The sequence below is a fragment of the Brachycentrus maculatus genome, unplaced genomic scaffold (genome assembly GCF_059751285.1).
Source record: "Brachycentrus maculatus isolate JH-2025_06_01 unplaced genomic scaffold, ASM5975128v1 h1tg000534l, whole genome shotgun sequence".
Classification (NCBI taxonomy): domain Eukaryota; kingdom Metazoa; phylum Arthropoda; class Insecta; order Trichoptera; family Brachycentridae; genus Brachycentrus; species Brachycentrus maculatus.
Genome location: NW_028281280.1, coordinates 560,824 through 586,635, shown reverse-complemented (window position 1 = coordinate 586,635; position 25,812 = coordinate 560,824). Strand labels below are relative to the sequence as shown.

General features: G+C 37.2%; 2 protein-coding genes across 7 annotated transcripts in view; one reads left to right on the top strand and one right to left on the bottom strand.

Annotated features, from left to right (window-relative positions):
- The window catches only part of LOC148301639 (venom protease-like), a 38,677-nt gene extending 20,783 nt beyond the window's left edge, over positions 1-17,894 (bottom strand). Inside the window, exons 1-11 of one of the 6 annotated variants that reach the window (XR_015838770.1) lie at positions 17,752-17,894; positions 16,215-16,318; positions 13,823-14,015; positions 12,191-12,342; positions 11,141-11,253; positions 8,284-8,433; positions 5,448-5,577; positions 4,196-4,327; positions 1,382-1,641; positions 951-1,317; positions 261-823 (exon numbers count right to left, since the gene is read on the bottom strand). Coding sequence is in view for 3 of the 6 variants with exons in the window: in XM_088272945.1 (XP_088129071.1) it covers positions 1,471-1,641; positions 4,196-4,327; positions 5,448-5,577; positions 8,284-8,433; positions 11,141-11,253; positions 12,191-12,342; positions 13,823-14,015; positions 16,215-16,318; positions 17,752-17,842 (1,236 nt within the window). In the remaining 3 variants the exon portion in view is untranslated. Of the gene's footprint in view, positions 1-260; positions 1,642-4,195; positions 4,328-5,447; positions 5,578-8,283; positions 8,434-11,140; positions 11,254-12,190; positions 12,343-13,822; positions 14,016-16,214; positions 16,319-17,751 lie in introns of those variants that run through there. The other 5 variants (XR_015838769.1, XR_015838768.1, XM_088272945.1 and 2 more) reach the window with 5 other exon arrangements.
- A 4,074-nt stretch (positions 17,895-21,968) lies between these two features.
- LOC148301638 (uncharacterized) lies at positions 21,969-25,810 on the top strand. The gene is made up of 2 exons (XM_088272950.1): positions 21,969-22,099; positions 23,110-25,810. Exon 2 carries the CDS (start codon positions 23,123-23,125, stop codon positions 24,200-24,202), a length of 1,080 nt encoding a protein of 359 aa, XP_088129076.1. The 5' UTR covers positions 21,969-22,099; positions 23,110-23,122; the 3' UTR covers positions 24,203-25,810.
- The last annotated feature ends 2 nt before the right edge of the window (positions 25,811-25,812 follow it).

The window sequence follows — 25,812 nt, the reverse complement described above, 5'->3', positions numbered from 1 at the left end:
TGTAAAGAAGCTTTTTATGAAGCAGATACTCTTATATTAGTATGTGAGGTCCGAATCCTGGATTATAATCACACACATGAGAAACTCCAGAAAATACCATTTTTATTTTTATTGTTTAAGTTTATAATTTGACCAGATAATTTATTTACAACATTTTGAGTGTGTCCAAATACTTGTTCACAAACGTTATGTTACGTTACGACCAAATGGCTCCGGTCAGTCGCCACCAACACTTTAAAAAAAATTACAATAAAAACTCATTTTCAAGTGTAATATAAAGTTTTATTGATCTAAAATCGATGTAGTTTTTTTCACATGGATTTTATTTGACAAATAAAATGTTCTTGTCATATAAAATTCTTCTCCTTTGCTTCTTACCCATATCCGCACTCAATAGCAACAAAACAACGAGTGCCGCATAGGGCACTGTATTGTACAGAAGCTTGACTGTTACTTACATGAAGGCAAGATGATCACTCCTGCGCTTAAATGCAAATAAAATTCATATGGAAAAAACTACATGGTCGTTTTTTATTCTTTAAAATGCAGTTCCACCAAGAAATGTCAGTACAAAACATAAATCTTGTTATAACTTAGGTGTTTTTTATTGCGAACGGATTAAGCTCTGAAGAAAAATGTTTAATAGTTGTTATGTGCATATTTGGATCTTTGGCTAGTCAATTTAATAACTACTGAGTTAGGTTAGGTTAGGTAATGTACATAGTTGGATCTTTGGCCAGTCAATTTGACAACTACTGGGTTAGGTTAGGTTAAGTTAGATAATGCACATAGTTGGATCTTTGGCTAGTCAATTTGACAACTACTGGGTTAGGTTAGGTTAGGTAATGTACATAGTTGGATGTTTTGCTAGTGAATTTGACAACTACTGGGTTAGGTTAGGCTAGGTAATGCACATATTTGGATCTTTGGCTAGTCAATTTGACAACTACTAGGTAAGGTTAAGTTAGATAATGCACATAGTCGGATCTTTGGCTAGTCAATTTGACAACTACTGGGTTAGGTTAGGTTAGGTAATGCACATAGTTGGATCTTTGGATAGTGAATTTGACAACTACTGGGTTAGGTTAGGTTAGGTAATGTATGTAATTGGATCTTTGGCTAGTCAATTTGACAACTACTGGGTTAGGTTAGGCTAGGTAATGCACATATTTGGATCTTTGGCTGGTCAATTTGACAACTACTGGGTTAGGTAATGTACATAGTTGGATGTTTTGCTAGTGAATTTGACAACTACTAGGTAAGGTTAAGTTAGGTAATGCACATAGTCGGATCTTTGGTAAGTCAATTTGACAACTACTGGGTTAGGTTAGGCTAGGTAATGCACATGGTCGGATCTTTAGCTAGTCAATTCGACAACTACTGGGTTAGGTTAGGTTAGGTAATGCACATAGTTGGATCTTTGGCTAGTCAATTCGACAACTACTGGGTGACGTTAGGTTGGTAATATTATCAAAGCCACACGATGCTCTCGATCCACGGTACATAGGCTGATATCCTCGTGTACACATTCGGCTGCCCCGCGACTCCGCAGATTCTTCCGCTAGATATCATGCCTATGAGCAAGTACGTGCAGTGCACGTTGTGGTGGTTGTACACCTGGAGAGGCCCACCCGAGTCGCCCTGGAAACGATCATAAATTCAATAATGTATTTGGTTTTTTCCATAATACTTTGGAAAATGCTGCGCATTCCTTGGACTGCAAGACGCACAAACGTCTCCATTCTCCGCGAACTGTCAGTGACAGAAAGACTCTCCACGACTTGCAGGAAAAGGATTCTGTCCTACTTTGGGCATATCGCCAGAAAGAACGAGAAGAGTCTTGAAAAACTGGTAGTAACAGGTACAGTTGAAGGCAAGCGGGCAAGAGGACGGTCTCCAACAAGATGGACAGACCAAATAAAGGAATTAACCGGATCCTCGCTAAACGCAGCCATCAAGTTGGCCCAGGACCGGGAAGAATGGAGAGGACTTGTGCACCAAGTGCCTGACATTCCAGAAGACCACGACGCTCAGCATTGAGCAAGAAGATGAAGAAGAAGAAGAATTTGGTTTTTAACCAGTCCGAGAGTATGGACGTAAATGAACGTCAGTGCGAATTTCCCTTAAAGGAGTATCGACGTTAATGAACGTCGAAGTCCGTCTGTCAGTTAGTATGACGTAACTTGTATAGTAATGACATCTGTGGATATTTGTGTGTAATTTTGTCATAATTGAAAAATATTTATTTAATTAATTAGTTTTTTTAAATGTTTTAACATAGTTTCTATCTTCATAATACATCGATTTGATGAAGAAAAAAAATCATGTAAAAAGAGCCCACTCCCCAGAGAATTCGGACATCAACTTTTGTACTCCCGCAAAGGTTAAACAATGCAAGGGAAAAGCGTTGGGCGCCATCGTGGGTTGCAAAACAACTGCCCTATAAATTTATTTTGTCCACCTCCGTAGCGCAGTGGTCAGCGCGTTTGGCTACCGTGCTGGAGGTCCCGGGTTCGATTCTCAGGGGGGTCAAAATAAATATGGCCGATTTTCACTCTCACATTTATTTGATATCACCCTGGACTGGTACAAGAAGCGCAAGGCTGATCACCTTGCCTTCATGCAATTAACGATCAAGATAACACTTCATGCAATTAACGATCAAGATAACACTGCGTCGCTACGATGCAGTGCCCTATGCACCATCGGGTGCGGATAAGGGTTAGAAGAAGGATAAATTTATTTTAATGTTCTTTTTAATCTAATTTTCTTTCTAATATCAATTGTATTCTTGCCAGAGCCTTTATTATACACAACATTTTGAGTGTGTCCAAATACTTTTTCACAAAATCTGGATTATCTCCAATTACAGGAGTTGTTTTCATATTATTTTTTGACATCTCATCAAAGATGAAGAAGAATGTGGAAGTCTGGGCACATTGTTCTAGTGATTCAAGAATAATGTTTCAAAATTGGTTCATATATGGCTCACTCCTTTCAAGAACGTCATAAATCAAAATACTTGATTTTTCAGGAGAACGTTTTTAAAGTTTAAAAATATAATACAATGTACAATGATTAAAGAAAACACTTCGTTTTTTACCACTTGAGTTTTATTAAAGACTACATGTTTCAGAAGTTAAACTTCCATCATTCAGGTCTTTATAATAACTTAAATATAAAATATAAAATTGAAATAAAACTCAAGTGGTAAAAAACAAGTGTTTTCTTTAATCATTGTAACATGCCTTACCACAAAGTTAATGCCGAAACAATAAATAAAATATAATACAATGTATTAAAAATAAATATCTAGCCACTTACTGAACGTTTTACTGTGCAACAGAACTTTTTAGTTAAAACCTGAAGGTTTTTTCTCCATTTGAAAAATATTTAGTATATTTAAAAAAATTATTATACAATACCTCTTCTTCAAAATGCAAAAACAATACTTTGTGCCCTGTAGCGGGTAAATATTAAGTTAAAAATATGCCGCTTTTGCTGGGATATAGGACATTTTCTGAGCATTCCGAAAACAGGCCAACTGAAAATTGACAATTTTTGATTTATGACGTTCTTGAAAGGAGTGAGCGATATATAGAAGTTCCAAGAATTTGAGTAGTGTGGTTGTCAATAATGGGTAGAATTGGTGAATGATAAACCAGCCTATGACGGTCGTCAGCCCCGTAAATGCCCAGACTTCTATATTCTTCTTCATCTTTGATAAGATGTCAAAAAAGAATATGACCTTTTATTATTACCTAAAATATAATGTATACCCACACACAGGCTTTGCCTTTGTGGGATGTTTTTTTGTATTAATATATTTTTTTTTGTTCTTGTAATTATAATATATTGTGAAATGCAAAAGAATTTATATAAAGGTCTTTATCATGGGTGGCCAACCTTTTCAGCAGCCGGGCCAGATTTGAGAAATGATATTTTACACCGGGCCGTAAAACAAAATTTCTTCTATTATTCAAAGCAAACATAATGAGCTACGCACGGTGGAATGTTCTTTTGGTAGTTTTATGCACACATGAAAAAATATGTGAAATGCTCCACGGGCCGCAAGTAGACACCCGGCGGGGCGCATGCGGCCCGCGGGCCGTGGGTTGACCACCCTTGGTCTATATCCAGCAGTGGAAGACAGAAGCTAAAGATGGTGTATTTAAAAAATGGGGACTCTATATACCTGGCAAGTGTCTTTGATATCGGATGACAGCCCCGCGCAGAACTGGATGCTGTCTCTAACTCCTTCAGGGTTTCTCCTAGAAGGCGGGTTTTTCCTCGAACATATGTCCTTATCAAATATTTCTAGCACCGCCTGAAATTGTAAGATATTTTATAATCCAAATATAATACTATCTAAATACTAATTAATATGAGGATCTGAAGTAGATTTGGAAGCATAATACACCAGAATAGCAAAGGAGGTGTCATTTTTTGCTGCAGACCAATCCACAGGATAAGACCACGGAAGAAGAAATATTTTCAAAGTGTCTCATTGATATATATATTTTATTTATTGTTTCGGCATTAACTTTGTGGTAAGACATGTTACAATGATTAAAGAAAACACTTCGTTTTTTACCACTTGAGTTTTATTATAGACTACATGTTTCAGAAGTTAAACTTCCATCATTCAGGTCTGTATAATAACTACATATACAGACCTGAATGATGAAAGTTTAACTTCTGAAACATGTAGTCTATAATAAAACTCAAGTGGTAAAAAACGAAGTGTTTTCTATAATCATTGATATATATACATGTATGTGGGTGTGCACTGTCCGTGTTAGTAGTGCTAACACTGTATGTTACTTTTATGAAATTACATAATGCATTCGCCTCCGTAGTGTAATGGTCAGCGTGCTCGGCTGCTGTTCTGTAGGTCCCGGGTTCAATTCCCTGGACCGGTTCCTGAAGCGAAAGGCTGATCACCTTTCCTTCGTATGTTAATGATCAAGATAATAAGATGCAGTGCCCTATGCACCATTAGGGTGTGGATAAGGGTTCGAAGAAGAAGACATTATGCATTGCTTACGCATCACAGATTATGTTGATATATAATTTAAATAATCATTGAATCTCAAAAATTTTCATTATAAAGTTAAAGTATTTGTTTCTGCGGCCCTAAAATCTAATTTTTTATCTGGATCGGCCCTGAATTGTGTCTGGTTTAGACAGGCCCGATCAAGAAGATGAAATTTGTAAGAAGTCATCATACTTTAAATAGCGTTTGATTGTATGCTTCAATAGGAGTCTCACAACAAGATATTATACTGACATTTCAATATAAACAATCCCTGTATTTTTAATTATAAAGTTAAAATATTTGTTTCTGCGGCCCTGCAATCTATATATAGTTTATAACCTGGATCGGCCCTGAATCATGTCTGGTTTAGACAGGCCCGATAAGGAAGATGAAATGTGTAAGAACGTACTTTAAGCAGCGTTTGGTTGTATGGTTCAGTATGAGATATGGGCCCCCATGCAGTCGCTATAGCCTTCTTGTCTTCAATGATCTCTCCAGTGTGGAGACAGGCTGGACGAATCTTTTCACTGAACCTCAATCTAAAAGGAAAAATGTTATGTAGGTACCAAAAATTGTATATAGATATCACACACTCCTTTCAACAACGTCATATATCAAAAATTGTCAATTTTCAGTTGGGCATGTTTTCCGAATGCTTAGAAAATGTACTATCCCAGCAAAAGCGGCATATTTTTAACTTAATATTTACCCGCTACAGGGCAGAAAGTGTTGTTTTGCATTTTGAAGAAAAGGTATTTTTAAATATTTTTTTTAAATATATAATAATAAAACCGTTATCCGCACCAAATGGTGCATAGGGCACTGCCTCATATAAACGCAGTGTTATCTTGATCGTTAACACACGAAGGAAAGGTGATCAGTCCTCCGCTTCAGGTACCAGTCCAGGGTAATATTGAATAAATATTAGAGTGAAAAAATCACTTATGTTTATTAGACCCCCTCTGGGAATCGAACCCGGGACCTCCAGAACGGTAACTGAGCGCGCCGACCATTACACTACGGAGGCGGACAATATTAACATAATCATTTATAATGGAAATGTAACGTTTCGGTGAGGACCTCCACATATATTGGCCATATTATATCCAATACTGTGTCAGAAATTTGGACACACTCAAAATGTTGTAAATAAATTATCTGGTCAAATTATAAGATAAAATAATAAAGTGAAATGGATATTTTCTGGCGTTTCTCATGTGTGTGATTATAATCCAGGATTCGGACCTCGCATACTGATATAAGAGTTTCTACTTTTTTATCTCACCAATAGATGTCTGTAGTGAAAATTCTAGTGATTCGAGTACTATATTTCGAAATTGGATCATATATATGTATATATATATATATATATATATATATATATATATATATATATATATATATATATATATATATATATATATATATATATATATATATATATATATATATATATATATATATATATATATATATATATATATATATATATATATATATATATATATATATATATATATATATATATATATATATATATATATATATATATATATATATATATATATATATATATATATATATATATATATATATATATATATATTTATGTATATATATATATTTATATATATATATAGAAGTTCCAAGAATTTGAGAAGTGTGGTTGTGAATCATTGGTAGAATTGGTGAATGTTAGGAGAACGTTTTTAAAGTTTAAAAATATATTACAATGTATTAAAAATAAATACCAAACCACTTACTGAACTTTTTACAGTGCAACAGATCTTTCAAGGTAAACCCTGAAGGTTTTTTCTCCATTTGAAAAATATTTAGTATGTTTAAAAATATAATTAAACAATACCTTTTCTTCAAAATGCAAAAACAACACTTTCTGCTCTGTAGCGGGTAAATATTAAGTTTAAAATATGCCTCTTTTGCTGGGATATAGTACATTTTCTGGACATTCCGAAAACATGGATGACTAAAAATTGACGATTTTTTATTTATGACGTTCTTGAAAGGAATGAGCGATGTGTGATCACTTAAACAGGTTGTGATGGTCGTAAGGCCCGTAATTGCCCAGACTTCCATATTCTTCCTCATCTATGTTGAGATGTCAAAAAATAATATGTTTAATGTGACAAGCATATCAGGCAAGAGTCTTCGAGATAGAATAAGGAACGCCAGGATCAGGGAAATATGCGAGATGGAAGATGTCGTTAGGTGGGGAAGGCAACGAAGGAGACAATGGTATGGGCGTGTGGGGATAATGGGACCATCCAGACTCCCCCACAGTGCACTGCATGGCCAGCCCCAAAGTGATCGATCAACGGCTGGGAATCAACACCGCAGGAGGCTTATCCCTCTCAAAAACAGGCCACAAGGCCTACACCAAGATGAAGCAAAGAATAATAGTGAAATATATACTGACACTATTATTCTAGTTCTACTTATAAAACCTATACCCTTATACCCTTTACTGTGACTAAATTATATTGTATACCCACACACAGGCCATGCCTTTGTGGTATGGTTTCTAGTTGAATACCAATTTAATTTTACAGAAGGGAAGCAAGATGAAAGCGGATTACTTTTAACACAAATTTATTCAGTTCTAGAAAATTACAATCAAGAAATATTTAAGAATAATTGCGTGATTCTAATATGAGAACAGTTGAAATACGTGTCAATCGGAGGATGGGCGGTGACGAAATGTGACGGGCTAGTTTCCGCTCGTTGTGGGCTCCGGTGTAGGGTGTTCGTTATTTCACTCGATTTGAGTTGCCATAGTAGATGTGTGGGTTGCCACAGTGGGATCTTTTTTGTATTAATTTTTATATTTCATTCATATTTTTTTTATGTTATGTAATGCAAAGAATTTAAAATAAGTCCGCCTCCGTAGTGCAATGGTCAGCACGCTCGGCTACCGTACTGGAGGTTCCGGGCTCGATTCCCAGGGAGGGTCGAATAAATATAAGTGATTTTTTCACTCTAATATTCATTCAATATTACCCTGGACTGGTACCTGAAGCGGAGGGCTGATCACCTTTCCTTCATGTGTTAATGATTAAGATAACACTGTGTTTATATGATGCAGTGCCCTATGCACCATTGGGGTGCGGATAAGGGTTTGAATGAAAAATGAATGCAAAGAATTTAAAATAAAGAAAAAATAAATATTAATGATACCATTTAAGATTTGAGTATGTCAAAATATGACAAAGAAAATCAACCGATCTCACCTTCTGTCGAGTTCTAGCAGGGCTAAATTGTTGTAAGATGACCCGTGTTTATAATCCGGGTGGACACGTATGGACGTGATATTGAACAACTCATGGCTGGGTATCTGAGAAGTGCTGTCCCTCCCGCCGAGATGTACATACTTGACGTCTCTGAAAAATATTTGTATTCAATTCAATTAAATTCAATTTTATTCCAAAGAAAAAAGTATAAATACTTATAAAAAACAATATTCAAGGCGGATACATTAAAGTAAGCAAGAAGACTCTTGTTAAAGACGTAGAAGAGTCCCTTATGGGAATACCCCCTCAGGCACATGGAACAGGTATTGTTCAGCATATCTTCCTATAGGCATAACCATCGGCAGGTTGCTCCTGTATATAGGAATGGGAAACTATCTATGCCCACGCTGTCCTTAGCTAACTATCGGGAACATACAGACCGATGCTCCGGATAGTTTCAGGATTATCCATCAAACCGCGCAACAATGGATAGAAATGCCTCACCAAATACACATTCCATCTAGTATCTAGACTGTTGTAGCCGAGCATACCCTGGAGGAACTGATAGCTCTTCCTACAGGCATAACCATCGCAGGTTGGTGCTGTATATAGGAATGGGAAACAATCTATGCCCACGCTGTCCTTAGCTAACTATCGGGAACATACAGACCGATGCTCCGGATAGTTTCAGGATTATCCATCATACCGCGCAACAATGGATAGAAATGCCTCATCAAATACACATTCCATCTAGTATCTAGACTGTTGTAGCCGAGCATACCCTGGAGGAACTGATAGCTCTTCCTACAGGCATAACCATCGCAGGTTGGTGCTGTATATAGGAATGGGAAACTATCTCTGCCCACGCTGTCCTTAGCTAACTATCGGGAACATACAGACCGATGCTCCGGATAGTTTCAGGATTATCCATCATACCGCGCAACAATGGATAGAAATGCCTCATCAAATACACATTCCTTCTAGTCTCTAGACTGTTGTAGCCGAGCATACCCTGGAGGAACTGGTAGCTCTTCCTACAGGCATAACCATCGCAGGTTGCTCCTGTATATAGGAATGGGAAACAATCTATGCCGACGCTGTCCTTAGCTAACTCTCGGGAACATACAGACCAATGCTCCTTTTATATGCTAACTGACGTGCCAGATGGTAAAATTTCATGTAGTGCACAAACGCCCTAATGGTACTTTGGGTACCGTTATTTCTGACTGATTTTAGTTGGTATTTCAATCAAAAGGATAATTCTATCCTCACAGGGACATCTTTGATCAAGTGTCTTCAAATAAATTTGTAAAAAAAATATATAAAATAATGCATTACAAAAAGCTTTCTTTACTGATTTGTAGATGTCACACTTAGTATCTTTATTATTTTTTGACTTATCATCAAAGATGAAGAAGAATATGGAAGTCTGGGCATTTACGGGGCTGACGACCGTCATAGGCTGCTCTAAGTGATTCAATTCTACCCATTATTGACAACACACTATGTATTCGAATTCTTGGAGGTTCTATATATATGAACCAATTTAGAAACCTTGTTCTTGAATCACTAGAACTTCACTAGAGACATCTATTGGTGAGATGTAAAGAAGCTTTTTATCAAGCAGAAACTCTTCTATTAGTATGTGAGGTCCGAATCCTGGATTATAATCACACACATAAGAAACGCCAGAAAATACCATTTTCATTTTTATTATCAGCCCCGTAAATGCCCAGACTTCCATATTTTTCTTCATCTTTAATGAAATGTCAAAAAATAATATGAAATAACTAACTAACTAACTAACTAACCATCACGCCGCTTCCCCGCAGGTGTAGGCAGAGAGAATAGAGCGCCACACCACTCTGTCCTTGCAAACATTCTTCGCCTCTTCCACGTTCATGCATCTCCTCATACATACCCGCCGATTGTTACGACTCCTGACCCGACCACTTTCAAGTATTTGGCATACCTGATCGTGCCATGTTTTTCTCGGTCTTCCTCTGCTTTTTTTTCCACTAACATTCGCCTCATAAATTTGTTTTACCGTTCTTTCCTCACTCATTCGTTCCACATGTCCAAACCATCTCAACGCACCTTTCTTAATTTTATCGATAATGCTTATCTCAGCATTGCATTCCTTCCTTATTCGCTATTCGCACATCTATCATACATCGTTTTGTCGCACATTCTTCTAATATGAAATAACTCCTGTAATTGGAGATAATCCAGATCTTGTGAACAAGTATTTGGACACACTCAAAATGTTGTAGCATCTTTATAATACGAACTACCACAGACGGTGGAGGCGTGGTGTAAACTGCAAATGTAAAATTTTCTCAGCCTCCAAGACATGGCGGCCGGTATGCCGAAGGGTTAAAATAGTATTTTTTGACATCTCATCAAAGATGAAGAAGAATATGGAAGTCTGGGCATTTACGGGGCTTACGACCGTCATAGGCTGGTTTAAGTGATCACTTTACACACGTGTAACATTCACCAATTCTACCCATTATTGACAACCACACTACTCAAATTCTTGGAAGTTCTATATATATGAACCAATTTAGAAACCTTGTTCATGAATCACTAAAACTTCACTAGAGACATCTATTGGTGAGATGTAAAGAAGCTTTTTACTAAGCAGAAACTCTTATATTAGTATGTGAGATCCCCGTAAATGCCCAGACTTCCATATTCTTCTTCATCTTTGATGAGATGTCAAAAAATAATATGAAAATAACTCCTGTAATTGGAGATAATCCAGATTTTGTGAACAAGTATTTGGACACACTCAAAATGTGGTTAAAATAGTCATTAGAAATTTAGATGAATACAGGTGAGGGATGGTAAGTACCTGAATTGTCTATGGTAGACGCAGTATCCGGGGGCCAAGACCCATTTATCGCTAATCAAGGAGCCCCCGCACTCCCAAACTATCGCGTCATCATTCTGGAATCCTAAGTGTGCCTGAAAAAATCATCACAATAAATGGGGGCAAAGTTAAACCCTACATTATTTATTGATTCGGCATTAACTTTGTGGAAAGACTTGATTATTTTATTAAAATTAAACACTTGAATATATCAGTTTAATGAGTTTTATTTTTATTTACGACTAGATTTGAAAAAAATAAGTGTCTGCCTCCGTAATGGCCAGCATGCTCCGCTACCGTTCTGGAGGTTCGATTCCCAAGGGGGGTAAAATAAATATAAGTGATTTTTTCACTGTCAAGATTACACTGCATTTATATGTAACATTTGTACATTTGTCCACCTCCGTAGTGTAATGGTCAGCACGCTCAGCTATCGATCTGGAGTTCTTCGGGGCCCATTCCCAGGGAGGGAGTGAAATAAATACAAGTGATTTTTTCATTATAATATTTATTCAATATTACCATGGACTGGTACCTGAAGCGGAGGGCTGATCACCCTTCCTTCATGTGTAAACGATCAAGATAACACTGCGTTTATATGACGCAGTGCCCTATGCACCATCGGGGTGCGGATAAGAGTTTTATTATTTATTATTATTTGAAAACATCTGTCGCTTTCGAAATTAGTTGTAAATAAAAATAAAACTCATTAAAGTGTTTGACGTTAAACGCTCGACTACCGTTCTGTGGGTCCCGGGTTCGATTCCCAAGGGGGGTAAAATAAATAGAAATGATTTTTTCACTGTAACATTTATTCAATATTACCATGGACTGGTACCTGAAGCGGAGGGCTGATCACCTTTCCTTCACGCGTCAAACGATCAAGATAACACTGCGTTTATATGAAGCAGTGCCCTATGCACCATTTGGTGCGGATAAGGGTTTTTATTATATTATTATTTGATATAGTAAATACATATCACGTAGGAAGTTTAAAACACAGATGAGATAAATAGATCCCTTAGTCCTTACCATGTGTGGGAATTCTCCTTCAGTCGCGTGACTGCTACCGCCAATGAGGGGGGGAACTGCGTGGTTGCAAGCATAATGACGCGTCAAGGGAGCGTTTACCAGAAATGACGAAGCCGTGCACGGATACACGCTTTCCATTAGCTCGATGCATTCTGAAACCGTGGACAAAACTGTAAACATAAACCCTGATGATAATTTTTTGACATCTCATCAAAGATGAAGAAGAATATGGAAGTCTGGGCATTTGCGGGGCTGACGACCGTCATAGGCTGGTTTAAGTGGTCACTTTACACACGTGTAACATTCACCAATTCTACCCATTATTGACAACCACACTACTCAAATTCTTGGAAATTCTGTATATATGAACCAATTTAGAAACCTTGTTCTTGAATCACTAGAACTCCACTAGAGACATCTATTGGTGAGATGTGAATTTACACATGTGTAAAGTGATCACTTAAACCAGCCTATGACGGTCGTCAGCCCCGTAAATGCCCAGACTTCCATATTCTTCTTCATCTTTGATGAGATGTCAAAAAATCATATGAAAATAACTCCTGTAATAGGAGATAATCCAGATTTTGTGAACAAGTATTTGGACACACTCAAAATGTTGTAAACCCTGATGATGACAAGGTTCTTGTCGAAACCGGTTGGAAAAAGTGTATCAATAAAAAGTAGTTAAAACAAAGATACTTTGTGGTACATTTTATAATTGTTGGGTAATATATACAAAATAAAACAAGGTTAGTTGGACTGAATTCTACATTTATTTATGTATATGCCAATACGTGACGCGTTTCCTCTTCTTAGGACATTATCAAAGACGAGTGTTTGATAATGTCAACAGTGTTTGATAATGTCCTAAGAAAACGAAACGCGTCACGTATTAACATATACATAAATAAATGTAGAATTCAATCCAACAAAAACCTTGTATTATTTTGGATATATTACCCAATAATTCAATATGGAATTCTACGAACTGTCTGCAGTTACAATCAAGCCGCTTCCACGCAGGGGTAGGCAGGGAGAATAGAGCGCCACACCACTCTGTCCTTGCAAACATTCTTCGCCTCTTCCACGTTCATGCATCTCCTCATACATACCCGCCGATTGTTACGACTCCTAACCTGACCACTTTCAAGTATTTGGCATACCTGATCGTGCCATGTTTTTCTCGGTCTTCCTCTGCTTCTTTTCCCACTAACATTCGCCTCATAAATTTGTTTTACCGTTCTTTCCTCACTCATTCGTTCTACATGTCCAAACCATCTCAACACACCTTTCTTAATTTTATGGATAATGCTTATCTCAGCTTTGCATTCCTTCCTTATTTCACTATTCGCACATCTATCATACATCGTTTTGTCGCACATTCTTCTGAGAGATCGCATTTCGACTGCGTTCAGTCTACTTTCATCCATACATTAGAGTCGGAACCAGGACTCCGTTGTGCACTGCCAGTTTTGCTTCCGCTGATAGGTTTTTATTTGCTATAACTGATTTCAGTGCACCATTCACTTTGTTCCCAGATCAATGTTACAGATAATTTCAGGTTTATCGATCATACCGCGCAACAATCGATAAAAATGAGTAATCAATTTGTGTGACATAAAATGGGCTTACTGTCCCAAGCCTTCTGCCCTGTTGGCTTTATATGGACCGCCTCAGCCGGAATGGGCGGGCAGCCATCTTGGGTCGGCCTTGAGGCGGCATTCGTGGGGGCGCTCGGGAGCTGTGCGAGGGAAGGGGGAGTCGAGGAGACCGCGTCACTCTGTACGCAGCAAACGATGGGGTTTGTGCCCACGAAAGAGCATACCTGTAACATTGAAAGAGTGAACATCATGTATTATTGATATAACATATATGAAGAAGAATATTTATTTATCCAATAGCTAATGCCTTTAATATAATACATATATACAGTATCTAATATAAAAATACACTAATGAATACACTAATAGAGAAACAAAAAGTCTTGAACATAAAATAATAATAAAATAACAAATAGTAAGCACTGGTCAATATACGTCTCCTTCACACACCATCAGCGAGTAGCGAGAGAGAGTGAAACACAACGTTTACATTTATCCATTATAACATGGAGAAGAAATGCTGAGAAAGTACACACTTCAAAGTGGATAACAATATATTAAATAAATCCATACTTTCAAAAGCATTGGCTAACATGTGAAGCCGCGGAATGGGAGAGAACATGGCATAGTTTGCGTTATGTACAAATACTGGGAATACAGATTTTTGCCTAGTACCTCTTGAACGCATGCTAAGCTTTATTTGATTTAGGAGATCAGGGCTGATAAGAATTTTATATAACAGGACCAGATCAGTAATTACCCTTCTATCACTGAGATTTATTCATTTTAGCCGCTTCATTATGCAGTTATAATCTAACTCAACAATGGGTAGGTATATTTAGTTTAAAATAAATGTATCTAAGGAAGTTGTGTTGTACTCTCTCTACGCTGTAAGCATGTATAGTATAATGAGGAGACCAGACTGTGGAGGGAATACACGCCAGAAGACGCCCACGCCGCGAACACCTTATACCAAGACATGGGCTGCTTCACGTATGAGGAGCTGAAGAGGACTTCCCAGAATAGACGAGAATGGCGAAAGAGATGTCATCTGTCGCCACAGACCAATCCGCAGGATTGAGACCAGAGGGAGAGAGACATATGTTGCTGTTACAACATTTTGAGTGTGTCCAAATACTTGTTCACAAAATCTGGATTATCTCCTATTAATAATAAAACCCGTATCCGCACCCCAATGGTGCATAGGGCACTGTGTCATATGAACGCAGTGTTATCTTGATCGTTTACACATGAAGGAAAGGTGATCAGCCCTCCGCTTCAGGTACCAGTCCAGGATGATATTGAATAAATTAATAAATCCTATTACAGGAGTTAATTTTTATATTATTTTTTGACATCTCATCAAAGATGAAGATTCTTTACATCTCACCAATAGATGTCTCTAGTGAAGTTCTAGTGATTCAAGAACAAGGTTTCTAAATTGGTTTGTATATATAGAACTTCCAAGAATTTGAGTAGTGTGGTTGTCAATAATGGGTAGAATTGGTGAATGTTACACGTGTGTAAAGTGATCACATAAAGCAGCCTATGACGGTCGTCAGCCCCGTAAATGCCTAGACTTCCATATTCTTCTTCATCTTTGATGAGATGTCAAAAAATAATATGTTGCTGTTGTTAACCCGAAATAAACAAAAATTAAAAAATACCCGCTTTTAAAATTAAAGTAGAATTTACTTAAAAACCATATAAATATGACATTTCAAACCAGTGTATTTTACCAGTTTAAAGAACGTTGAAAACTTTATAATATGCATCATGTCAAAATTGCATATTTTTGAGTTGACCTGAATGTTTTTTCTCCATTTGAAAAATATTTAGTATATTTATAAAAATAATTAAACAATACCTTTTCTTCAAAATACAAAAACAACACTTTCTACCCTGTAGCGGGTAAATATCAAGTTAAAAACATGCCGCTTTTGCTGGGATATAGTACATTTTCTGGTCATTACGAAAACATGCTCAACTGAAAATTGACAATTTTTGATATATCGCTCACTCCTTTCAAGAATGTCATAAATCAAAAAAACTTTAATCAAAAAGACATAAATCTAAAAGTTTAAAAATATTTTGCAATGTATTAAAAAATATATATCAAACCACTTTTTGAACTTTTTACTGTGCAACAGATCTTTTTAGCTAAAACCTGAATGTTTTTTCTCCATTTGAAAAATATTTAGTATATTTAAAAAAATAATTTAACAATACCCTTTCTTCAAAATGCAAAAACAACACTTTCTGCCCTGTAGCGGGTAAATATCAAGTTAAAAACATGCCGCTTTTGCTGGGATATAGCACATTTTCTGGGCATTCCGAAAACATGCACAACTGAAAATTTAAGATTTTTTATATAAGTATGACGTTGTTGAAAGGAGTGAGTGATGTAGGGAATGAATGTGTACCTGAGGGATAAATTGATGAACTATATCGTTCCTAGCGGCCGGGCAGTTACGAAAAGGTTGACAGACCCCAGTTTGTCCTGTTCTCGATAACACACAAGCATCGCCTGTAATAAAATAATAACAGCTTGAGAATGAATCCACCTACATATTGTGGGTATGTATGCTGGTAAAAAACTTGAACTCTAAAATTCGTTATTTATTGTAACTGCAGACAGTCGGTAGGATTCCATTTTAAATTTTCGGGTAATATATCCAAATTAAACATATCTATAGGATTAAATTCTACTTTTATAAACATATTTATTTATATATTTGCTATGGTCAGCACGCTCGGCTACCGTTCTGGAGGTCCCGGGTTCGATTCCCAGGGGGGGTCAAATAAATATAAGTGATTTTTTCACTGTCATATTTATTCAATATTACCCTGGACTGGTACCTGAAGCGGAGGGATGATCACCTTTCCTACATGTGTTAACGATCAAGATAACACTATCTGCACCATTGGGGTGCGGATAAGGGCTTTATTTTATTATTATTATTATTATTTATATATATATATATATATATATATATATATATATATATATATATATATATATATATATATATATATATATATATATATATCGTAGTCATACAGGAGAATGTGACCAAGTGCATAATTGACTATTTGATATCTTACTAGCTTAATATTGCCCTGAAAAAAATCCCAAAGGATTTTTAACTTAGAAGTATAATATATTGACTTGGTAAAAATGACTAACTGCATTGATGTTTATTTTGTTGTCAAGCAAAAGTGACTTAAATGGCCCTCCTGAACACTTTTTACGTTTTGTTAGTTGGTCACTTTCTCCTGTACGACTACAATATATATATATATGATGATATGTGATGCGTTTCGTCTTATGAAGACATTTGATAATGTCTTAATAAGAGGAAACGTGTCACATATTATTATGTCAATAAAAGTAGAATTCAATCTAATAACCGTGTTTAATTTTGGATATATTACCCAACAATTCAATATGGAATTCTACCAACTGTCTGCAGCTACAATAAATAGGTCTGAGCATATTTTTTTTTTGAGGTTAGGGATCTTGCATCCCTTATGTCACTGCGACCATATAATGTCTATTGTGACCTTCCTCTGTATCACAGCTCACTCCCAAGACCTGCGTGAGTCATGTAGCTAATGACCTGTCTTGGTGGTAGGAGCTTCACCTTCTCGAAGTCCAGTAGAGGTCCTCTAAGGATGTGACTTGGTTTGCGAGCGAGTGTGTCACAGTTGTAGAGAATGTGGATTGGTGTTTCGTTACCCTCCATACAAAATCTGCATACTGGGGAGTTATGAAGTCCAATTATGTGTTTCCTCAGTCTGCAGTGTCCTGTCAAGGTCCTGGTTAGGACCCTTATTTGTTTTTTGCTAAGCTTTAGAGCTTTTTTGGTGAATTTCCGCGAGTACCCCATGATCAGTTCCTTTGAACATACATCAGGTTTGAACATACATACTAATATATTGTTTTGCTTACATATTTACCTTCGTATAATGTTTTCTGGCCGTTTATAAGATTTAAACCAGAACAGATTAAAGCCAGATTCACTATGGTTAAACATAACACTTTTTCCATTTAAAATGATAACTTGAACACTACAAACAGTCGTAAGGTCTTGAACCATATTGGCGTAATTTACTAATCAAAAATAATAGTTTATTGAAGCGTTCACTTTCAAAGCCTGTTAGCTCCAAGTGCTGTTCCAAATTTTCCAGATTTTCCTTTTATGTAATATTTTTTTTAAATCAAACACTAACTTTGTGATTTTCCATTTCATAATTAGCCTGTCCGCCTCTGTAGTGTAATGGTCAGCACGCTCGGCTGCCGTTCTGGAGGTCCCGGGTTCAATTCCCAAGGGGGGTAAAATAAATATAAGTGATTTTTTTTCACTGTCATATTTATTCAATATTACCCTGGACTGGTACCTGAAGCGGAGGGCTAATCACCTTTCCTTCATGTGTAAACGATCAAGATAACACTGCGTTTATATGACGCAGTGCCCTATGCACCATTGGGGTGCGGATAAGGGTTTTTATTATTATTATTAACTTTGTGATTTTTTTATGTTCTTTCTTTCCTTCGATCAAGATAACACTGCGTTTATATGATGTAGTGCCCTATGCACCATTGGGGTTGCGCTAAATAAAAAGGTTAGTCAAATCCATAGTGTAATGGTCAACACGCTCGAATACTATTCTGGAGGTCCCGGGCTCGATTCCCAGGAGGGGTCAATTGAATTTAAGTGATTTTTTAACTCTGAGATAAAGATAACGCTGCATTTATATGATGCAGTGCCCTATGCACTATTAGGGTGCCGATAAGGGTTTGAAGTTGAAGAAGTGTTTTGTTTAAGAAAAAATTGAAAGGGAGTTAGCTTATTTTGATAATATATACTTCAATCGATCGTTTGTTATTTTTGTGTTATCTTTACGACTCTGACCCCTCGTCACAGGAAAATCCGCACGGATAGTCACTATGTTATATCTAGCAAAAAAGTTGATTATTTTTGTTGATGTAGAAAAAATAGTATATATATCGCTCACTCCTTTCAACGTCATATCGCTCACTCCTTTCAAGAACGTCATAAATCAAAAATTGACAATTTTTAGTTGTGCATGTTTTTGGAATACCCAGAAAATGTACTATATCCCAGCAAAAAAGGCATATTTTTAACTCAACATTTACCCGCTACAGGGCAGAAAGTGTTGTTTTTGCATTTTGAAGAAAAGGTAAAGTTTAATTATTTTTAAAAAATATTTTAAATATTTTTCAAATGGAGAATAAACCTTCAGGTTTTACCTAAAAAGATCTGTTGCACAGTAAAAAGTTCAATAAGTGACTTGATATTTATTTTAAATACATTGTGTTATATTTTTAAACTTTAAAAACGTTCTCCTGAAAAATCAAGTTTGTTGATTTATGACGTTCTTGAAAGGAGTGAGCGATATATCAAAAAACTTGATTTTTCAGGAGATGTTTTTAAATTTATGTATTAATTTTAAATCAAACACAGATTTTTTGAGTCTACTAAGTCTAATGCCCTAACAAGGCGAAACAATCGTCACAGTATAATTTTTGATGTGTTTTTGTTAATAAAATACAACTTAGTAGACTCAAAAAATCTGTGTTTGATTTAAAATTAATACATAAATTAAAATGGAGTTCTATTAATTAAACGCCAAATCAATAAATAATGATGTTTTTAAGGTTTAAAAAAAAAAATAATAATAAAACCCTTATCCGCACCCCAGTGGTGCATAGGGCACTGCGTCATATAAACGCAGTGTTATCTTGATCGTTTACACATGAATCGTCTTCTTCATCTTGGCTACATTCCAGATTATTGTCCTTGTGGGGTCCTATTATATTCTTGCCAGTGCCCTTTACCATGACCTAAATTATATTGTATACCCACACACAGGCCATGCCTTGTGGGATCTTTTTTTTGTATTTATATTTTATTCATATTTTTCTGTATTTGAATTTATGTCATGTTTGTATAATGCAAAAGAATATAAAATAAAGAAGAAGAAAAAAGCTCTCCTCGTCTTCAGGCTGTAGGTCCTTCTGTCCCGGACAACTTCACCTAGGCCATGCCTTTGAATCATGTTATCTTTCTGCATCACCCATGAATTCCTTGGTCTTCCTCTAGATAACTCTCGAGAAAGATCCATTTCTATTGCCTGGTTAACTATATGTTCGGGTTCTCTGTGTCTTATATGCCCTACCATCTCAACTGTCTTTCCTCTACCTTACTATTGATGCCTGTTACAGCCAGGCTTCCACGACTGCGTAAACTCTTTATTTTGTCTCTAAGGGACACTCCATCTGACCACCTGAGCATTCGCATTTCAGCAGTTTCTAGTTGCCTAGAGTAGGTGCTATACATCGTCCAGCATTCGGAACCGTATAGGAGTTCGGGTCTGACAATTACATACATAATTAGGTTGCATGTATATGCAACCTAATTATGTATGTAATGGTCAGACCCGAACTCCTATACGTCTCTGAATGTATGGAGAAGAATAATACACAAGCTCATACGTATGTATGAGTACAATAAAATATAAACAAGCTCCTACGTATGTATTATTCTTCTCTGTCTTAGTCCCTATTGCTATGAATTGTGACCCTTGTGTAAGCAATGACTCTTCTCCAGTTATCCCTTGACTGCGCTGCACGTAGCGCTCCAACCACCTTAACTCCATCGGTCCATCGTGTGCGGATCTTCTCCCTCTCTTTCCCTCCAGGCTACCCATCACAAATAGTCGTTCCAGGCTATCCTCCTTGCCACACGCAACGTGTCCAAAGTACTGGATAATCCGTCGGGGACAGACATTGGCCAGAGTCAAGCCATCTAAGCGTAGTTCCTGGCGAATGGACTCGTTGGTGCGTCTAGCTGTCCATGGGATTCGGAGCATGCGCCTCCAACACCACATTTCGAAGGTATCAATTTCTCTCCTTTCTGTTGCTTTTATGGTCCATGTTTCAGCAGCATAGAGAAAAATCGAGTGGGCCAAGCTCCTTACAAGCTTCATCTTGGTGTAGTTACTTACACCCCGGACTTTTCAGATTTTGCTAGCTTAGACAAATACGACATCTGATATCTCCAGATTATTTTAAAGTATATTTTGGAGTAGCTTATAATACTCTCTTGTGTATTATAAACTACTCCAAAAGTGTAATAGTGTCTTGAGTTAAATATCGAATATACTTATGCTCTTTGCCTTTTATATAAAAAAAAAAACGATCAATTGATTACAGTTTTGGTTCCGTCTAGTACCCTACGCAGCACTGGGTGAGTCTCCGTTAAAAATTGTTTAAATTCTTAACCTTTCATTTTAAATGTCACGCTTTTGATGCGCATCAATTAAATTTAAATTATGGCAGCACCGTCAAAGCCTCCTATATAATGAATACAATATGTATGCGCGATATATTTGGCGAGGTCTCCACTAACTTAAGTAATCAGTTGCTACATTTTCAAGTAGAGTACTACAAGAGTAGACCCAGATGCATGGTGTCTACAGTGCATCTAGGTAGGGTATCTAACAATGGAAAAATCGTTGGCGATCATTCTGGAGAAGGCTTCTCTGTCCTGTGATGTTCGGAACAAATAACCCTTATTCCGGACAAATCTCAGATAGAAGATTGTGCTGTTTTTTTATATTCAATACGATCTACACCTGCTTTGTAAAGAACTTCTAAGTTCGTCACACTATCCACTCAAGACATATGGAGCAGACGTTTTTCCCGCCTTATCTCGAAGGCTTTTAGACTGTTCATTATTGTAACTTACATTTTTAAAATAATAATATGCTTGCGGTCTGTCTTTTTGAATTACCTAACGTCCAAGTGACTCTGAAATCTAGCTACGGCTTATGCAACACCGCTTACCATGACCCTACTCAGGCTTCAACTTTTTAAGTTTCATAGCCTATGCCTACTCTTGCGTGGATTTACTCTTTATGTAAATAACTTCATGTAATTCATAAGGGAAAATTCTAGACAAAAACACTCGCAATTCTAACATTCAGAGTACGCACCACGGAGCTATAAAATAGTACTAACCACGCAGATAAAATAAAAACATATTGATATAGGAGGCATTGCACTCTGAGACATGCGCAGTACAACCGAATCTCTGATTGGCCCGAATTTTTTGACACTGACAGTAAAAATGACAGCAGTCGTAAAGACTGACAGAGACTCATTTACTATCAGCCCTAATCCGTCAAATGAACCGTATATTTACTATTTTAACTTTAAAAATCTTTGAAACACTTGTGACAACAGCCATAGCTGTACTTTAGGGACATTTAAAACGCATTTGTGAGTATTGATACGATATTAATGACCATTTTTCCATGAAATATCGCCGCCATTTCCTCACCAGAGCTGTATTTTTTTGTTTACATTCTCTCCGAGAGCCTGACATTGAATATGTAAAAATATTATTTGATAAATATGAAATGGATTATATATTAAAACGTATTTAACTAAGTAAAAACATTTTTACTGGCAATCTTTTTGAAGCATTTCTTCCAATTTACAAGTCCATAAAATTATTCTTCTTCTAACCCTTATCCGCACCCAATGGTGCATAGGGTACTACACCGTACTGACGCAGTGTTATCTTGATCGTTAACACATAAAGGAAAGGTGTACTGAAAGCCGATATGGTAGAGAAAGTCCATAAGAAATTTCTGAGGTATCATAAGAGAGTGCGGCTATTATACTCGGCTCTACCCGACCCAGTTCCTCCAGGGTATGCTCGGCTACAGCAGTCTAGAGACTAGAAGGAATGCGTATTTGATGAGGCATTTCTATCCATTTCAATGTTTTAGAATTAGTACATAAACCCTGATGATGACAAGGTTCTTGTCGAAACCGGTTGGATGAAGTGTACCAATAATAAAGTGGTTAAAACAAAGTTGTTCAATTTTATAAAGTTTATAAAATGTGCCACAAAGTTTCTGCGAAAAACATTCAAGAAAAAAACCTTGTTTAATTTGGATATATTACCTAAAAAAATATAGCCAAATGATTAATAATAATAATAAAACCCTTATCCGCACCCCAATGGTGCATAGGGCACTGCGTCAAATAAACGCAGTGTTATCTTGATCGTTTACACATGAAGGAAAGGTGATCAGCCCTCCGCTTCAGGTACCAGTCCAGGGTAATATTGAATAAATATTACAGTGAAAAAATCACTTATATTTATTTTACCTCCCTTGGGAATCGAACCCGGGACCTCCAGAACGGTGGACAAATGATTAAAATCTAAAAATATCTTACTACTAAAGACTTAAGGCTTGTTTTTTGTGTGTATGTTGCAGACAGTCTTTTGATATGAACGGTGTCACGGTCAAACTGGAGCCTGGCACGGAGGAGGCGGACCAACACACAACGGGATCGTGGGATATGGAACTTCTAAACAACGACGAAGAGGTCTCTAAGTATGGTATAAACCTGATGAAGATACGCTTCAAGAAGCGCACTAAAGAAATCGACAATGAGACAATCAAAACGGACGATTTGATCAAGAAAGAAAATGAAGATTTATTCAAAACGGAACCGCCAGAACCTCAAAACGACGCATTAGAAAATCTACAAGATCCTGTGGGTACTTTTTTCACAAACATGGTCAGAGATAATCTAATAAGAATGCAAGATGCGGAGGCAAACGATGACAGTTTGCGGGACATTGATAAAAAACCAGAAAAAAGAATATCCCTCTGCAGCTTTTGTAACTTTGCGACGGCGGACAAGACGGAGATGAGTCTCCACAGGAGAATACATCCGAAGATCCGCAAAAAGCGAAGATCGCACGGCTCGAAGCAGTGCGAGATCTGCAGCCACTCGCGACAGTATTCCGTAGGTTTCTGCAGCCACAAAATATTGGAAGAATCGTCAGCTGTGCACGCGTGTGAGTTCTGCAGTTACTCCGCGAGAACCACCGCCCAGCTGAAGTCCCACCGGCGAAACCATCTAAATGAGATGCCGTACGCTTGTAACGAATGCAACTACCGATGCAAATTTCTCTCGGCTCTTAACTACCATAAAGCCACGCATTTGAATCTCTCCCACATATGCGGGCAGTGTCAGTTTGTGTGCAAGACCGCCATGTCTCTCAAATCGCACATGCTAAAGCACTCGGACGATCTACCCCTAGCTTGTGACCTTTGCTCCTATCGTTGTAAGTTCCCCGCCGCCCTGCGCTACCACAAGCTGAGGCACGGCTCCAAGCAGTTCTCTTGCGAGCTGTGCGGGTACTCCTGCCGGACGGCCAGCGAGCTCAAATCGCACAGCCGGAAACACGAGGACAAACAGTACAAGTGCAACATGTGCAAATTCGCTTCGAAAGTGGAAAAAACGTTGGAGAAACACAAGGCCAAGAAGCATAGCGAAAAGCTGTCTCGGTTATGCTAAAAATTTGTAACAACATTTTGCGTGTGTCAAAATACTGGTTCACAAATCTAGGAATTACTTTTCATATTATTTTATCTCAACAAAAATGAAGAAGAATATATTGCTAACTCCTTTCAAGAAAATCATAAATCAAAAAACCTTTTTAAAGTTTAAAAATGTAATACAATGTATTAAAAATGAATATCAAGCCACTTATTGAACTTTTTACTGTACAACAGATCTTTGTAGGTAAAACCTGAAGGTTTTTTCTCCATTTTAAAAATAAGTAGTTTATTTTTAAAAAATAGTTAAACAATACCTTTTTTTCAAAATGCAAAAACATCACTTTCTGCCCTGTAGCGGGTAAATATTAAGTTAAAAATATGGCGCTTTTGCTAAGATATAGTACATTTTCTGGGCATTCCGAAAACATGCACAACTGAAAATTGTCGATTTTTGATTTATGACGTTCTTGAAAGGAGTGAGTGATCTATGGAAGTTCCGAGAACTTGAGTAGTGTGGTTGTCAATCATGGGCGAATTGGTGAATGTTACACGTGTGTAAAGTGATCACTTAAACCAGTGTATGACAGGTTGTAGGGTCTGTAAATACCCAGACTTTTGTATTCTTCTTCATCTATGTTAAGATATCAAAACAAAAATATTATGTTGAATTGAATTGAGATAATGTGCTCCTGGAGTTCATATGTGAGTTCCATGACCTTTTTTGTTTTTAAAAAAGCCCTGCATATATCGCAGTCGTACAGGAGAAAGTGACCAACTAACAAAACGTAAAAAGTGTTCAGGAGGGCCATTTAAGTCACTTTTGCTTGGCAACAAAATAAACATCAATGCAGTTAGTCATTTTTACCAAGTCAATATATTATACTTACAAGTTTAAAATCCTTTGGGATGTTTTTCAGGGCAATATTAAGCTAGTAAGATATCAAATAGTCAATGATCACGTTTTTGTAAAACAATGCACTGGGTCACTTTTTCCTGTATGACTACGATATGTACATATATAATAATAATAAACCATATCCGCTCCCTAGGTGGAGCATATGGAGTCCACAAACTGTCTCCAGGCTTTTCTGTCGGCTGCCAGCTCCCTTGCATCCTCCCAAGTCAAATCCGCGTCCCGAAGTTCTGACGAGAACTGCCGACGAATTGTCAGCAGTGGTCGTCCTGGGCGGCGCGATCCTGATGCCTTGTAAAAGAGGCAAGCTTGATGGCGGCTCTCGGGAGGCATGCGGAGTGCATGGCCAAGCCAACTGAATCGCCTTTTCTTGACGACAGTTGTGACCAAGATTTGCTGCGTCCTACGCCTTATCTCTTCATTCCTCACAAAGTCAAACCACCGCATGACTAAGATTCTACCTATTCTCGCTTAGTACACGGCTGCTCAATAATTCGGCGCCACGACAGGCGCGGTGGCGTGGTTAGTTAGACGCTCGCCTGCCCAACTGGCATCGCGGGTTCGATTTCCGCCAAGTGCAAAATAAATTCAAGAAAGATTTATTTTCAACTGGTCTGGGTGTTTGTGATGTATTTTTCACATTTACCTTCCCTATCCTTACTATTCTACCTACAGACAAGCCTCTAATAGATGCTTTGAGGGCTATTCCTTAA

Bases quoted from the DNA above. Each gene is read 5' to 3' on its own strand.
- LOC148301638 (XM_088272950.1), top strand. From the start codon at position 23,123: ATGAACGGTGTCACGGTCAAACTGGAGCCTGGCACGGAGGAGGCGGAC.